The sequence below is a fragment of the Anarrhichthys ocellatus genome, unplaced genomic scaffold (genome assembly GCF_004355925.1).
Source record: "Anarrhichthys ocellatus isolate YVR2014 unplaced genomic scaffold, GSC_Weel_1.0 scaffold5, whole genome shotgun sequence".
Taxonomy (NCBI): domain Eukaryota; kingdom Metazoa; phylum Chordata; class Actinopteri; order Perciformes; family Anarhichadidae; genus Anarrhichthys; species Anarrhichthys ocellatus.
This window is the reverse complement of record NW_022280035.1, coordinates 1,349,866-1,367,494: the sequence shown is the minus strand read 5'-3', so window position 1 is coordinate 1,367,494 and position 17,629 is coordinate 1,349,866. Positions and strand designations below refer to the sequence as shown.

The 17,629-nt window shown below is 42.6% G+C and overlaps 1 protein-coding gene across 1 annotated transcript in view; it reads left to right on the top strand.

Moving 5' to 3' along the window:
• dock3 (dedicator of cytokinesis 3) overlaps positions 1 to 17,629 on the top strand; it is a 55,785-nt gene that overhangs the window by 20,644 nt on the left and 17,512 nt on the right. The window contains exons 6-23 of the mRNA XM_031844623.1: positions 585 to 733; positions 2,681 to 2,765; positions 4,119 to 4,160; positions 5,822 to 5,976; positions 6,147 to 6,228; positions 6,545 to 6,605; positions 6,705 to 6,852; positions 8,040 to 8,128; positions 10,036 to 10,161; positions 13,395 to 13,519; positions 13,668 to 13,830; positions 13,953 to 14,059; positions 14,861 to 15,032; positions 15,243 to 15,340; positions 15,799 to 15,882; positions 15,980 to 16,080; positions 16,181 to 16,262; positions 17,177 to 17,347. Coding sequence (XP_031700483.1) covers positions 585 to 733; positions 2,681 to 2,765; positions 4,119 to 4,160; positions 5,822 to 5,976; positions 6,147 to 6,228; positions 6,545 to 6,605; positions 6,705 to 6,852; positions 8,040 to 8,128; positions 10,036 to 10,161; positions 13,395 to 13,519; positions 13,668 to 13,830; positions 13,953 to 14,059; positions 14,861 to 15,032; positions 15,243 to 15,340; positions 15,799 to 15,882; positions 15,980 to 16,080; positions 16,181 to 16,262; positions 17,177 to 17,347 — 2,040 coding nt within the window. The remainder of the gene's footprint in view (positions 1 to 584; positions 734 to 2,680; positions 2,766 to 4,118; positions 4,161 to 5,821; positions 5,977 to 6,146; positions 6,229 to 6,544; positions 6,606 to 6,704; positions 6,853 to 8,039; positions 8,129 to 10,035; positions 10,162 to 13,394; positions 13,520 to 13,667; positions 13,831 to 13,952; positions 14,060 to 14,860; positions 15,033 to 15,242; positions 15,341 to 15,798; positions 15,883 to 15,979; positions 16,081 to 16,180; positions 16,263 to 17,176; positions 17,348 to 17,629) is intronic.

Below are 17,629 nucleotides of genomic sequence, written 5' to 3'. Positions count from 1 at the left end.
CTCATCAACCCCGACAAAAACCTTTGTTTTCCAGCAGCCTTTGAGAACATGCAGTGTTTATCCTCATTAAATTGACATGGGCATTGTGATGCCGCTTAATCTTTTGCATTTATGTAAACAAACCTGGGCGGTAATGTGGACTTGTCATGCCATTAGGGAGAACAGAAAACGCCTGAATTAAAAGTGTCGTCCTTGGTTTATGAGGAACGGTGATGAAATTCATTACCGTGAGGAGGTCAAAGCGGGCTTGCGAGGGGAATTCTTTTTTTATTTTTGGTTTCATTAACAAAACCAGTGGGCTTCTGACTCTCTGTAGCAACACATATTTATTCTGCACGGGCTGGAAGAAGCGGTTAGAATGTGATTCTACTTTAACTAAATGTAAAATACGTCACCTGAGTCTGATATCTGATACCTGCTTACAGACTCTTGTTTTCTCACTGTCCAGCTTTGTAGTAATAGTTATACTTTACACTAAACACAGCAGATGAAGTCAAGTACATTCTGGATTTCATTGATAAAGATGCTGCAGAAGGAGATCACATGTCCTAACTAAAGTCTTTTCTTTTTGGCTGCTTCAATAGAAGCACAAGGTGGATCTGTTCCATAAGTTGCGTCATGTGATGAACGAGCTCATCGACCTGCGGCGGCAGCTGATCCAGGGTCACCTCGCCCAGGACCAGACCCGGGAGATCAAGCGGCACATCACCGTGCGGCTCGACTGGGGCAATGAGTGAGTTACCCTCGCACTGAGTGCATTGCGTCGAGATTGGCTCCCAAAGAATACAATACTCCTTTGGCACTGGAGAGAGATCTACAGCGCTGGATGAGTGGGTGCGAAATAACATCCTCTATGATGTCATTTTATGGTCATTTAGCAGATGAGTGAATCTCAAGCGGCTTAAAGTCAACGCACATCCTCCCTGGAGGAAGTGTAATGTCATATTCTAACTGTTCACTCCCTCCGACTGAGCGGTGACAGGCATCCATAACAGAGATAAAGATGAGATGGCTCCAGCTCGGCCGAGGAAGGGCTTTTATGTCAGTTTAGTGTAATATTCATTGCACATACAAGTACACAGAAATTCACTTGAACTATATGTATTAATGTAAAAAACACCTCAGAAGTAGAGTCTGTAAATTCACTGTATTTTGTCCACCATGCGTGTTGAAGCTCTGTAGTGCACACTGACCTGTGAGCTGTAGTGATCTAATTTCATGGTCAAGAGATCACAGCAGCACTGATGGTACTCCACGATGTGAGTCTGCACAGTAAGATATACAGCAGCATGGACCAGAGGTGTGAGGAGACATTTACTCCGGTGCTGTACTTAACCCTGTTTAATTTGATGGGCCGCTTTAACACAAACCCATGTGTGGAGTGGTGAAGTACTTTTCAAACCCAAGAATCCCAATTACAGATCCAACTGTTTCCAAAGTTTCCAAAAATGTTTTATGCACAAAACTAATCTAAAAAGCGTGTTTTAGATGTGATGCCATGAATTGTGTGTTTGAATATTTCTGCTGAAAGTCCTGGAGCGAACCGATACGGAACAGAGTTTATATGAACAAACCTTTAAGTGGTTTTAAGTTTAAACACTTTTCTTGTGTATTTCCATTTTTAAATTGTATCTTTACTCCACTACATTTACTTCTAGTGTCAATACTGGACCCCATCACATTCTTCTGACAGCTAATTGTTTTGCTAATCAAGTTTTTTCGAGGTAGAAAACTGCGTTACATTAATGGATTAATAGTAATGATAGTAATTTCATGATGCATTTCTGGAGTTTAAACCAATTAACAATATATTATGATAATAACAAATGTGCTCATTATGCAGAATGGCCCCTTTTAGTATTACATATACATGACATCATTAATTATTGAAATGATGCATTCATATATTAATATTAGTGTTTTAATGTTGCAGCTATTCGAGGATAAGCTACGTTCAAAGACTTTAAATACCGTTGGGTTGTTACTAAACCTGCAACAATTCATGATGTTTGATAGTTATTGATAAGAAATCCTGTGATTTGTATGTGAAATCTTGAAACAAAAGTTCAACATTCTGAGAAATATGTCTATTACCACTTAATCGTGGCCCTGAGCAGTTTCCAGGCAACCAGCGGAGACAACAGGAAGTTACCGTGCTTAGCCAAGAGATAGTCTGGCACATGAAACCCCCAGTACAACAGCAAACAGTCACTTTTACACTCCAGGTTTTTGTGCAAATTAAACAAACAACATATAACGTGTGAATTTGTGAGCTTCAGCGGTGTCGGTGGGCAGATTTTGCCACTTTCAGGCAGAGCCAGGTTAGCTGCGTCATCCTGTTCCCAGTGTTTGTGCTAAGCTAAGCTAGCCGGCTGCAGCTTCTTATTTACAGCACAATCTAACCCTCTGCCAGAAATCAATAAATACATTTCCCCGAAATGTCAAACTATTCCTTTGATATGCAATCTACTAACTACAACTGTCAGATAAATGTAGTGAAGTAAAAGCGCAATATTCAACATATTAAAAATGTTAGCATGTAACATTAATACTATTATTAGACCTATAAGTACAGTGAATGTACAAAAGGATGTGTATAAAGAGATGTGTTGAATAAGACTTGTTTGGACGATTCTCATCATCTTTAAAAACTACTCCGGTCCGATGCTTCTGTCTCCAGGCACCTTGGATTAGACCTTGTTCCCAGAAAAGAGTTTGAGATGGTGGATCCCGATCAGATCAGCATATCAGAGCTGCACAAACTGGTACGTTGGGCGTGAATGTTCTTCAACCGATGCATGCTGTACAAACTCACGCCATGAATTATTGATTACAATAAATTAATAAAGTAAATGTCCATGTTCTAATGTTCTATGGCGGATAAAAATGGAATTAAATTCTGCTGCATGCTTGTATGAACCACATATATCTATTGCAATGACTCAAATGATGCTGTCTTCACACACTATGAGCTTTCTTTTTATCATTGCACAGCCTGGTTTTACATATAAGAATGTGTCGTCGTATGTGTGAATGTACCGATTATCAAATCATCCATAAGAAGGTGACTCACAAGAGAGCGATTCAGCTGTCGGAGCTGCCTCATGGTGACCTGTTCTTTATGCTTATCTTACCGCCATATTGAGCGTGTCCTTCTTCTTGCACGCACGTGACTCTCACTAGCGTGATCGCAGACATGATGCACAGTTACAGTCCTGGCTGAGGCTTTGGGAAGATACATACAAATCTATTTTTTATAGTTTAAAAAGAAAGAAAGAAAATTACATATTTTAGTTTTGGTTGCTGTAATCCACCAACTAGACTGGAGACGTATTTCCATAAATACATAATACCTCAAATGTATTTTGGCTTCATTGACATGGGACTTTCAAACATATACACACACACACACACACACACACACACACACACACACACACACACACACACACACACACACACACACACACAGGGAGAGAGGAGAACAACTGAAGCAGATCTAATTTTAGAAATATGCGATTACAGCACAGATGTTATGAAATCTAATGTAATACTGCTGGAGACTGTTCTCTGGGAGGGAGATCCTTTCTGGTCATAAGTTGAAGCTCCATATGCTGATGAAAAACACTCCAAAAACGCTCCACAGCCTCCCATTATCCCGTCGCAGTGTTTCTCAGCTTTGCACGTAGAATGTTTGTGCACCGAATGCTCCGTCCAGAAACAACGGCGTGGCTCTTTTGTGCCAAAAAGCCTCCCGACTCTGTCCATGAAAGTGAGCTTGTTTTTTGGCAGGGTGCGAGGGCCTTGGCTCCTCTTGAGTTAGGGGAGTAGAGCAGTTCTTTTTAGGCTGCTGAGCAGAGAGGTGCGTGTGGGCGATACTGGCTTTGTCCTCTCCTCTCCCACACGCTCACGTTTCCCTTTCAGCGCTGCAGCAGAGTAGCCGCTCGGCAGCATGCGTAGGTGAAAGTGTTGTCAGATTTGAGGCATCGACGGAGGCGTCGCTCAGGTGGTGTGTGTCTGAAGCTGCTGCAAGGTATATGAGTTCAATGCTGTGTGGGAAGAGTATAGAATGGACCGACTGATCTGACGTCTTTGCTTTGTACTCCGCTCTCTTTTAGCATGTATCCAGCAGACACTGTGGTCAGCAAAGCACAAACCAGGTATCGTCTTTTCAGAAATAATCATCCGAACCTTTCATACTGAGTCTCCTCATCTCTCATTTTGTATTTCTCTCTGTTCACTCTGGAGCTAATGAAGTCAGGGAACTCATCACCTTTAGACCTGGTCATTTACAAATGATGTGTTTTTGTAGGCCAACCCCGGAAGTTAACATCGCACTGGTTCCCTCCACAAATAAACAATGAGGATTTTAGATTACTACAGAAAATAAGCTCTGTTGAAAACAAGGGTTTATGATACAATCCCCATCAGTAAAAAGTTAACGTCAGCCTATAAACAAACTACACCACGGTCACATTGTGACTACACACCACGAGGCTGTAGAGGCAAAATAGTCGGTGTGATGATGTTTCGTCGCCTCATTTAGCCTTTTTTAAGACACGTAAAAGCTTCAAAATTCACCAGAGGGGCATTTGCTGACATATTTTATGTCATACAACAAAACATTAAAATCTCTTCAGCTTGTGTTAAACACAGACCTTATCTCAGGCTTCTAACCAAGAACACATTAGAGAAACCCATTGACTTTGAGACAAGGCAACTGAAAGTGCACATTAGCTTGTAGGGTTAAAAGCCTTTGATAGATAATTAAAATCACAAGGTGTCACTGCCGTGCTCCGTAAGAAGCTCGCACCAACGCTGCCTGCGTGTAAAGGTTGACTCCCCCTGGGACCACATACGGCCCAAAATGTTTCACAAATGGTGCTGTAGGGCTCTTTAGATAGTTGTGTCTTCTGAATTTCATTTGTGCGGAAACACCGGATTAAAGACTTGTTGTTGCATTTTGAATCAATTCAGGGATGTAGTATTCCATGTAGACCCTTGTGGGTCTTCCATAAGCTCACATTTACTGATAGAATGCCTTTAAAGAATAGTTGTCTGTCCATTAAAGAAGAAGCGACCACCAGAAGCTAGTTAGCTTAGCACAAAGACTAGAAACACAGAAAAGCTGGCGTGGCTCTGTTTGAGGGTGACAGAATAGTTCCTCTAAAGTTCACTAATTAGCCTCCTGTTGAACCACGATGGGTCGTTTGAACAAGATGTTAATAAGAGAGTTTCAGAGAGGCTGAACCGTGGATTTTGTTACATTTTGACAGAATAAAGCTGACTGCTTCCTCCTTCATTTAACAATAAACAATATTTAATTAGTTTCAGAACTGTCACCTTTGTCATTTAAAACAATATACCCAATAGTCCAACAATAAAGCTAATTTATATGGCACTAAAATCAGGATAAATTAAGGATAACATTGTTTTTTAAATGGCAGTAGTACCGCAGATTGCGATCCATTTAGGGACCCTGGAAGATTGAGATGCACATAATCATTGAAAGCTTAGTGTCATACATGATATAAATACAGAGTGAAAGTGCCCTCCTCCAACAACAAATACAGATCCTCCAGAGCTGCAGCATCATTCATTCATCACTTCTTGTAATGTGCATGTCTACTCAGTCTACTGTAAATAGCACGTACATGTGACAGGAAGAAATACTCTGCAGAGCATTTATCAATGAATTATTCACCTCTTTACAGTACCCCCCATTGATCTGTTAAATAAGCTTATCCGTACACAGAGTGGCAGGTACTTGGCCTGGCTCGCAGTGCCGACCCGTCTAGTCACTTTCCTCTCCGTTTCCCAGGCTGACAGCACGAGACAGCGGCACGGTGACGGGTGCCGTGTCCCTGTGTCGCACCACCTCTTCATCAATCTGAAGAGCTTCACGTATAACAGCATCAGCGAGGATGCGGACGTCTTCTTCTCTCTGTACGACACTCGCGAGGCCAAACAGATCAGGTACATTGGGGGGGGGGGGGAGGGGACAATAATCCCACAATGCTAACTGCGTGCATGCAAAGAGCAAGCACACACAGTATGTCCACACACTGTGTCTGAACGGCAGATTGGCCGAGGCCTTGTGTGGTTGACAGACACTCTGAAACTGTGAACTCGGTTCTTTTTTGCAGCGAGAAGTTCATGGTGAAACTGAACAAAAACGGAGGACCAAAGAATCCAGAGAAGGTTGATCGTCTGTGTGCTCTCTTCACGGTAAAATATTTCCCCCTCGTAGGCATGAATAGACAGATGGAGTCGCACGTCCTCCTCGAATGTAAATATGCAGTGAAACAACAAACAAATTCAACTCTGTAATCCCGGTTTAACAACCTCTCAAAATTAGAAATACAGAAGGAGAGAAGGCATTCATTTCAAGGCAAATGTAATTGTCATACTCAATATATATACTATTATATAACATTAGTAATGTTATGTTACTATTTATTACTTTCATGTCAATAAAACCACATTAAATTGAATAAAAACACTATTCTGTATTTCAACCCTTTTTTATACCATTTCTCTTCAGGACCTGAGCAGCAAAGACTTGAAGAGAGACCTGTACATTGTTGCACATGTCATAAGAACTGGTAAATAAAGTACAGTGTTTAATAACAGAGTTTCTTTATTTATTTATCAGTGCTTCTTCTCAGTGTGTCCCTCTCCTTTTTTTGTTTGTTTGTTTCCAGGTCGCATGCTGCTGAACGACTCAAAGAAAGGCCCGCCTCAGGTGCAGTACAGACGACCTTATGGCTGCGCTGTTCTTGCCATGAGTGACGTTTTCCACACCATCACGGACCTCAAAGAGGAGAAGGACTTCGTGCTCAAAGTTTACACGTGAGTACACACATGCGAAGCCCTCGATTATAAATACAGCAGCAGAAAAAGAGAATTCCTCTGGCAAAAGAAGAAGATCGTCGTAAAAATGTTCCCGTCTACGGCTGTCGGTGTAATTGCTTTTTTAGCTGCGTGGCTTCTGCACTTCTGGAAGTAGAGTTAAAGAATCTAAGCAGCGAGGCGGGAATGTTCTTGCAAATGTCGTGCATGACAACCTAGCGCTTCAGCGTTGATGCCTGGTGTGTTTTGACCAGAATGATAATGAAGTGTCCTCTGGAAAATCAATAGCCGCTCACCCCGGGCCTGAGATAGGGCACTTGGCGTGTTGTGAATCTGGCTGCTTCTGTTAGGCCTCGCCACAGAGAGACACTCCTGTACGCCGGCCAACCCAGTGAAGGAGGGAGACACAGAGAAGGAGAAGGAGAAGGGGACGAGAGAGAGAGAGAGAGAGAGAGAGAGAGAGAGAGAGAGAGAGAGAGATGACACTTAGATAATGGGGCAAAAGTTAGAGGACGAAGAAGAGAAAACAAAGAAACACCGAGCTCAGCATATTCTCTTGTCACTCAACAGCTAGAACGTCTCCTTGAGTCTGTGCTGTCCTCCTCAGCGTCCTCTCCGGGTCGGAGGTCACTCACACACTTGGCCATCCTGTTATGTGTGTGTGTGTGTGTGTGTGTGTGTGTGTGACAATTTTCTCTCGTGTTTTCAGGATAACTTTACAGCTCGGTGTGAAATAAAGATTTCCAGAATAGAAAGCTGTCGTTTTTATTGGATTCCTCTGCTGAGGCGAAGAGCTCTTCCCTTTAAAGAAAAAAAAGCAAAAAAGCAAAAAAAAAAAAAAGCAAGCAGTGATTCAGTGCTGAGCTGCCTCCAAACTGTCGGCTCCTATAACGCTCCAGTCTGTGCATTTCCCCATGCCATCCCAGGGGCCTTCGGGCCCACAGTAATGAAAAAGGCTGGTAGAGAGCTGGCTGTCAGGTTTGCTTAGTGAGCTGTGCATTTGGGCTAATGTGCTGCTTGCTGGCGCCTCCCCCTGCTGCTACCTTTTCTCCAGGAGGAAATCGGCTCTGGGACACATGCTGTTCATGTAGTCCCCGTGCACTCAATTCCGATCCCTCCATCTGGGCGCACTAATGGGTGCGTTGTTAACCCCCCCCCCCCCCGCCCCAACTGTCTTTTCTCTCCAGGTGTAACAACGAGAACGAGTGGCACCAGATACAGGAGAACATCATCCGCAAGTCCAACACCAAGTACTCAGCTCCCAGCACCAACTATGGTGAATATGTTTGTCTCCACAGACCGGCGACCTGTTAATGACCCAGTGTCTTGGGTCATGTGACCGCTGATAGATAAACAGTATATTGGCTCAAGAGAAGGAAGTGCAGTTATGTTTTGGTATCTAAACATACAGACAGTTTCGATGTTCCTGCCTACTCATTTCTCTTTTTTTGTAAACATTGAAAGTCTCTCTAGAGCAGCGTCATGGTGAACATGCTGTCTACAGTTTTCATAGGAGTTATTTCCTTCGTTAACATTAGTTCCAAAGATAATTGTGTCTGTCGGTTATTCTGACAAAACAAGATATTGTTTCTGGAAAGTGTCTATTGATGACTACCAATGATCAATAATATGCCTAAAAACATAATAATTTTAGTAAATAGTGTCGAGTTCACATGAAAATATACACCATGAGAAGATTCATTAACTTTAACTATCCTACGAAACTAATTTTCATACACTGAGGAAACTATTCCCTTCACATCTCTGCTTGTATTACCTTATTGCGGTTTTTGTACATGCGATGCGATGAAGGACTTTGCTTTTTCCAGATATTTAAAGGAATACTTTGACATTTTGCATTTTCGCTTTCTTGCCGAGAGTTAGGTGAAAAGATCCGTAAACCACTCTAGAATCTAGAGAAAGCCGCAGGTTAGCTTAGCACAAAGATTAGCAACAGCTAGCTTAGATCTGCCCGAAGGTTAACAAAAAGTACACCTACCAGCAGCTCTAAGACTCATTCGTTAAACTATGGTTTCTCTTTCTTCTTTTTATTCCAAACAAAAACGTGAAGACGCTGTGGTTTTACGGGGGATTATGTGAGGGGACTATTTCATGGCTCGCTGCTCGCGGCCAAGAAACAGAAATTGTCCTTAGGTAAGCTCATCGACTTCTGGCTGTCGCTTCGTGTTGAAAGGACAAATTAGAGAGTGGCATCAATATTCTCATCTAACGCTCGGCAAGAAAGTGTAAAAGTGCTGCAGAGTATTTACTCAATTAATAGTTTGGTCCATAAAAAGTAAGAAGTGACGTCTTCAAATTTGATATTGTTTGAAAAAACAGCCAAATATTCACATTTGAGAAGCTTTCAGAAGTTCTGTTTAAGAATTGCCAAATGATGATGAATTGATTATCAAAATTGCTTGCTTGTTATTTTTCTGTTGATCGACTAACCAATTAACCAATAAGTAGTCGCTGCTGCTCTGAAAGCGAATAATCAAAATCCCCAAATGTCTTTGATTCATTGGATCAGACAAAAACAGACGTTCCCTCTCTGATTAATGCATCTAGAAATGTTTTTAAAATTCCAGATAGCAAAGAAACTACTCCCTGATTTTTTTATAAAAATCCATTGAAATGACTTCACAGCATATCGCGCCCCCCCCCTCATAGCAGTCTTTGTGTAATAATCACCTGGAGGAGAAAACACATCAGGTCAGCTGTTGGATTAGCTGCTATAAAACAAGGTGACGCAGGTCACTTTGTATCTTCGGTATGAAACAGTCTCGCCGTGTGGAGTTTTTCAAAATGGCTTCACTGTCGAGGTGAACTCTGCAAATTCAATTTTACTTCTCTTTTTTTATTATGAGCATCTCACAGTGACTCATTCCTCACAAACAAACTAGAGTCACTAGATTTGTGTGGTAGCCTTATTTTTTCTTGCTTCTTTGCATAATTCCCCTACACAATTTCTCCTCCCTCCCTCCTTTCTCTGTGGCTCTTATCACATCTCACTCTTGTGTCTGTCTTCTCCTCCCCCACATTCTGACTAATGTCCTTTTTAATACCCCTCTGTCCCTCCCATCTCACTTCTTCTTCGTCCCTTCACTGTCTTTATTTCCATTCCTCTTTCCTCCCACAACCCCACACCTCTCCCCCCCCCACACACCCACATTCCTGCCCCAGGCCTCATCATCTCCCTGCAGCTGCTGCGGGGTGAGCTGGAGCAGATCAGACGGGAGAACCAGGCTGTGTTCAACAGGGCCCTGGCTCTCACGCGCAAACTGGGTTTCCCAGATGTCATCCTGCCAGGTGAGGAGCAAAGAGCAGTGGGCGGTAATGGGGACAAGGAGGTTCAAGGAGGTGAGGAGGTGGAGACAGGAGGCCAGATGGCTTGGAGGATACGAAACGAGGAGACGGTCACAGATGAAGGCAGAGAGGATGCAGATGACAGAGGAGAGGGAAGAAGGATGTAGGAAAAGCCAGAATAGGGGTTAAAGATGGTATAGAAGTACTGTACTTAAGCACGACATTGAGGTACTTGTACTTGGAGTATTTACATTTGATGCTACATTATACTTCTATACTGCTACAGTTACTAGTTACGTTTCAGTGACATTGAAAACAGTCACTAAGCTGACGAAATACAACATTTGTACTAAATTAGTAGAACACTATTGACCTCTTGTTACACGTCGATGTCGATGAGTTGTTAAAGCTCCGCGCTCTAAACTTCTCAGATGATGTCATTCAAACGACTTCATGAGGCTCAAAGAGGTAAAAATATTTTAAACGGCAAATTAACTCATTTACTGACCCATCTGTTTTATCCTGTGACCCTTTGAGGGGACCCGACCCCTAGGTTGGGAACACTAAACTACTGCATATAAAGTAGTTCAAAGTAGACACGCGGCGACTAGCTACAACAGCAAAATACCAGTTACACAGTGACTACGTTCACATGCACCGAATATTCAAGTTTTTGCCCTTATTCCGAAAAATGATAATATTCCTAATAAGCTGTTTACATGGCTTATGAATATTCCACTAATATTGCCGTTTAAATGCAGCCTTGAGTACACTTATTAACGTAAAACGACCCCATGACGTGTCCTCACCACCGGGGCCAGTGAATCCCACGTCGACGCCGTTCTCACCTGTTTGACAGGAATCGAGGCCCAAACACGAAAATATAGAAAAGTGAAACAGCAGGAGCTGCGTGTGCCATTTTGCTCCTTTGCGTCAGAATATGTTCATAAGTTTATAATAATATGTTTTCCACCGGTGGCGGCCTCCCTCTCTCATTCCTTCAACCACCTCCTTAAAAGGTCGACGTTGTGATATGTGTGCATATCACAAAAAACTGTCGATATCCTTCATAATGTTTAAAAGTAGGTGTGTCTCTCCTTCTTTTCTCTCGGACATGCATCTCTACTCCAGCTTTGCAAACTATTGGCCAGTTGGTTTGTGTTCGACACACAGAGTTGGTTGTAAACAGGAGAGAGTCTGTGTGTCGCAAAGTGCCATAAATAACTCTACTGAGACTCATGTTCTGAACGTGCTGTATACATGTCCAAAGAATGCTCCTAAAACCTGAATAATGTCGACATATCTCACGTGTCTTTATCAGAAAATGCTCCATTCAGAATATTCAAACAGAATATGATGTTTACATGAGCCATATCAAATTCTAAATATTGTCATATTCTGCATAATAGTGGAAGACGAGCATGTGGACGTAGTCCTTAATGCATATTAAGATGTTCAATGCAGGATGTCTTTAAGGGAGCATTTTTAAATGATTGTCTTGTTGCTAGTTCTTCCACCGCTGGTATTTAGGAGGCTCTCAGGTGTGTCACTCCCTATTTGTGTGAGATCGGGATTTAGGTCAGGTGCTGAGCAACTTATGAAGAGCAGAGTTCTTCAAAGATAACTCAAAGAAAGGGAGAGAGAACGGAAGAGGTGTGTGTTTATTTCAGTAGATTTCATCAGATAACATTGTTCTGCTTTGAGAATGTATGATCCTCTCCTCTTCTTTCCTCTCCTCTTCTTTCCTGTCCTCTCTTCTCCTCTCCTATCCCCCTTCTCCCATCTTCTCTCATCCTCTCCTATTCTCTCCTCTCCTCTCCTCCTCTCCTCTCCAGTTAGCCTGAAATACCTCCCAATATCACCTCTTGTGACTCATCCGTCCCCAAGGAAATGACTTGGATATAAATAACTATAATCTGATTTTATAAATAACTGCAATATCTTCCTCCACTGTTGCCGCTGATATTTATTGCATTACCCGCTGACCTCACAAAAGGTGCCGAGGCAGTCATGAGCTACAGTGTATTACGACTCAGCGGGGTCGTTTCTCATCGCCGAGAACGATGACGTGCGGTGCACATCTTGGTCTTAATTTATGTTGACCACTCGCAGTTCATCTGTGAAGCGGAGGCTGAGATGTACATTATAACTTATTAACATCGCCGAGGCAGGGGGACATGTTTGTTCTCATAGTCTGGGAGTTTGTGAGATGTCTTTGTCCTGTTGTCTCCAGCTTGAGCCTCAAGAGGGCAATGACTTTGTGCATGACGTCTAAGTTGGCGTGTGTAGCTTTAAAGAGTGCTCCACCGCTTTAGCATTAGCATTAGCATTGCACAGGATAAAACTTGATGCCGCTGAACCAGAGAGTCTTTTTTGTTCTCGTCAAAACCTGACGCCTACATGACCCATAATGCAACTTGGTTAAGCCTCACTTCTTTCTCCACACCATGGATGTATTATTAGAGCTGGATGCGGGGCAAATAGCCTTCCTATAAATATCACCTGAGGCCCAAAGACTATTTTCCTCATAGACCACTATTATAAAAGAGTAAAGATATAAACAAAAGAAGGTGTTTGAGAGATACAGGGATGAGGAAAGAGTCCTGTCTCTCTTGGGATTGTGACGCTTGTTTTTTGATGTTGTTATTTTTTTATTTCATTATTAAGATGATTTTTTTTAGGTGTTCATGTGATAAACATTAAATTTGCTATTTAAGTTATAGAAAGGGGTATAATTTAGGGCTGGGTGATAATTCAATATGATGATTTATCTTCTTTAAGTGGAATCGTATTGTGAGAAATCATATATCGAGATATCGTGATACACAATAACTGTAAAGATTTCCCAAAATCAAGAATAAAAAAATATTTGTGTGATGTCGTCAGACGTCTATGGGCCGAGCGGGAGGGAACACGAAGCATTAAGGCAGCAACACAACAGCTAAACCTGGAGGATAGTACATTTCTTTGCAAATCATTTTCATTCAAGCAACTGATTGAATCGGCATCCAGTTCCTCTAACACGGCCAGGCTCCAGATTCAAACTGCAACTTCCCAACTGGAGTTGCCTCAAGTGGAGTTGCCTCAAGTGACACTTCAGGCAACTCCAGAGGGAACCACAAAGGGCTCTAAACAACTTGTTTCTTAATGTGCAGTAGCACCCACCTGTAGACTGATTTTGACATGTCGGTGGAGTTTCCCTTTAACTGAAGTTCCTCCTGTGTAATGTGTTTTAGGTGACATACGCAATGACCTGTATCTGACCCTGGAGCGGGGGGAGTTTGAGAGGGGCGGCAAGAGCGTCCAGAAGAACATCGAAGTCACGCTCTATGTACTTTATGCCGACGGGGACACACTCAAAGTATGACACACACATGAGTTTTTGTGTGCCATGCATGAGTCATGATCAGTGTCACCCCCCCCCCCCCCTCTTCCCCATTCACCCACACATTCATTTGAATGTTTGTCACTAAAAACAATCCACCGTGCTCCTTTTTGTTTCCTCTCAGGACTGCATCAGTTTGGGCAGCGGAGAGCCCAGCAACAGTGAATATCGCTCATTTGTCCTTTACCACAACAACAGCCCTCGCTGGAGTGAGATGGTCAAGCTGCCCATTCCCATAGATCGTTTCAGAGGGTCCCACCTACGCTTCGAGTTCAGACACTGCTCCAGTGAGTCACTAATGCGGCCCGTCCCTCAGCGCACGGGTTTGTTAGGACGGAGCGGGTCACGTTCTGAGGTACACAAGTAGTGCAGATACACCGTGATGATGCATGATATTCCTTCCTTTCAGCTAAAGACAAAGGAGAGAAAAAACTGTTTGGTTTTGCTTTCACTCCTCTGATGAGAGAAGATGGGACCACACTGTCAGATGAGAGCCACGAGCTGTATGTGTACAAGGTATGTGCCGGTTAACGCACACATTTTCAGATGTACGCTGTCTCTTTACCGTTGACCTTTTGTGTCTTTTTAAATAATCAAGTTGAGTGCATTAAAGTTGCCCGGCTGTCTCCGTGACTTTAATGTCTTTTCTCAACAGTCTTAGAACATGTGATTTAATGCACTATCCCTCTTGTTTGCTCTCCTTCACCAAAACATGTGCAGAAGCTACACTGCGATAGCTGAGCCACTGATACAATGAAAAGTGTTTTGTCCAGAGGCAATTATCTGAGTTTTCTGGCCTATAATTCCTGTTTTCAGGCCCTAAAAATCCAGAGGACCAAATCTCTGTCTCATTAAAAAATATTTAAAATATGATATAATCCATCATGGAGCTTGGAGGATGTAAATAATACGTCTGTGAGGATTTTTAGTCTGCATTTGGAAGCGAGATCTTTCACTTTGCACTTGAAATGACAATGTACTGTATTTCAAGCTTGATATATAACTAGCATTGATATATCAATCTTCTGAACCTCCTGTGAACCCAAACTCTGCCCTACATTCATTAGCATATCCCTGCCACACACGCTAACATTTAGCATGCTAGCAGTGTGATCAACGAAGCTGGTCGTCAGCATGCTAAAGCGTCACCCTCAGGAAAAAACCTTTTTGTGTGGTATCGCAGCACATTAGCAGGCAAGATTAGCCAGAAAGTTACTCAAAGTATATTGTGCTAAGATGCTAAAACGGTACGTCATTCTGCTGCCGCCAATCAAATATCTCTCAGTGCATGTCTTAGTAAATCTCCTCTTCCTCCAGTGTGATGAAAACGCCACCTTCAGTAACCAGGGCCTGTACCTGAGTCTGCCCTGCTGTAAAGAGGACTTCAACAGCTGCCCCAACCTGCCAGCCAACCTGCCCTTCCAGAGAAGCCCCAAAGAAACCTTCTGGGTCTCCACGATACTCTGCTCCACCAAACTCACACAGAATGGTAGTAAAGGAACTTACATGCTCTTCTTGTTATATATTTTCCCCTAGGGCTCAGTATGTGCTTGTTATTATCAATTTAAACAATATAATTGTGTATTTCATCAACATACGAATCCATTTACAGACGATAAATCATCATTTTTGAGTTATCGCCCAGCCCTACTTCCCACACCATTTCCTTCAACTCTGTGTGCTTTCACTCTGTTCTCAGTGGACCTTCTGGCTCTCCTGAATTGGAAGGCCCATCCCGACCGGGTGTTGGACATCCTCGGTCGATTGCGTCAGATTAGCGGAGAGGAGATTGTCAAGGTCGCTGTCATCACATTATTTATCTGTCGATGTGAACGATGCACGAGTGTATTTACCGTCTGTGTGGCTGTAGGCTGAACTCCATAACACCAAACATTTAGAACAACACGAGGAAAAGCTGAGTAATACATTTTCAGTTTGTTAACGTATAAACTTTAAGTGTAACTTTATTGATAATAGGTGAAATTATAATTTTATTCTTATATATTGATTAACCCGATTAGATATTAAGCATTTACAGCTTTAAATTGTTCACATGCTTTTATGTTCACAATGCATGTTGACTCTTTTAAGTATTTCACTGTGTGAAACACATTTGATTCTGTTTTTTCATCTCAGAATTAAAAATAGGTTTTATTGCCATGCTTGGGGGATGAAGGGGCCTCCCTTTGTTTCTATTTTAGTCGGGCCTTTCATGCGATGCTCGTGTTGGGTGCTGTTCCTTTCTCTCCTCACAGTTCCTGCGAGATGTCCTGGATACGCTCTTCTGTCTCTTAGATGACAACACTGATAAATATGGGCCGCTAGTTTTCCAGTCACTGGTAGGAAGATGAAACAACTATACTATGTGATTTATTTGCTGGTGTATTGGTAGCGGTAATAAGACTAACATCTGTGTGTGTGTGTGTGTGTGCTTAGGTGTTCATCATTAACCTGCTCAGGGACAGCCGTTTCTACCACTTCAGACCTGTCATGGACTCCTACATCCAAAACCACTTTGCTGGAGCTTTGGCTTACAAGTACGAGAACAAAGCAAACGCAAAAGTCTGAATTTAGATACCTGCAGAGTCACATTTGACATTGAATTGACCCTCGTAATTTCAAACCATCTGTCTGCAGAGAACTGGTTCGATGTCTGAAGTGGTACATGGACCGCTCGGCCGAGGTCGTCCGACAGGACCACATCCAGGAGGCCATGAGGGTAAAGTATCACACACACTTCCTCCTGGTCCGTCCTGGGTCCCACTACTGGGATTCATTAGTAGTGAGATGGTAACAGAAGGACTTACAAGGATTTATGCGATGCCCTTATAAGGCCCTACTTGCCTGCTGAGAGAAAGGAAGTTATGTAAAGTCTCTACAGATATTGACGTGTTCTGCAGGCCTTCACACACCGGGGGAAAGACGAATAAATGATACGACAATGGAAAGTACTCGGCTGTGAATATTTAGAATGTAAAATATTCATACCGGCAGCGATGCAAATTTGTGATGGCTGCAACAGTTTTTTAAACAAGAGGTTCCAATAGATTTGTGCAGGCGGAGGACTAACCAGCAGGATCCTACTGACCCCGGCACAACGTGATTTTCTTATTTACGTAAATTAAAGTGTTTATTTGTGTTGTGCACTTGCACCTCAAGCTGCTGGTTGATGCTCTCATTTGTACGTCATCATTTTTATTTTGTAAATCTTTTAATCCGCAAAGCATTCTGTGCTTGAGCTTGAAAAGTGCTATATTAATAAAAGTATTAGTTTTATTATTATTATAATTATTTTTGTCAGTTCAGAAAATAAATGACTGTTCTTCTTGTTCTGTGTGGAAGTACTTACAACAGTTTGAACAAATATGTTGATGTACGAATTAATCGCACAAAAGGAAGGACCCTCGGCGTGCGAAGGCATGAAGAGATTTTCCACACGGTCTTTGAATTTACTTTTCTGATGAGAGCATGTGACGAACATTTCTTTTCATGTATTGATTTTCTCCAGATGATCAAGAACAAACCCATTCAGAGCTTGATGCTTACTCATTGTCACTTTAAAAAAAAATGTAATTTATCGTACGAAATGATGCGAACCTCCGCTGACCGGATTGTCTCCGTTCTTCCCCTCAGGCTCTTGAGTACCTGTTCAAGTTCATCGTCCAGTCTCGTATCCTGTACTCGAGAGCCACCTGCGGCATGGAGGAGGAGCAGTTCAGAGCCAGCATCCAGGAGCTCTTCCAGTCGATCCGCTTCGTCCTGAGTCTGGACAGCCGCAGCTCAGAGAACCTGGTGTTCACGCAGGTCGGATAGTTCACCCCGCATGACAAACGCCGTCTACCGCTCTGACAGTGTGTCACCTGCTCTGCAGCCTTATTTACTTTTAATCTTTGCTTATAAATGTTTTTATTTTCTCTCTTATCCATCCTCATAATTTGCATTCATGATTCACTGATTATTTTGTGTTTGTTACTGTTCGTAACTTATTTCACTTTTCTTTATTTCACTTGCTTCACGTTTCATTTTGTGACTGACGCCTCAATCCCTCGCCCCCCCCCCCCGACCCCCCCCCCCCGTCCTCTAGTG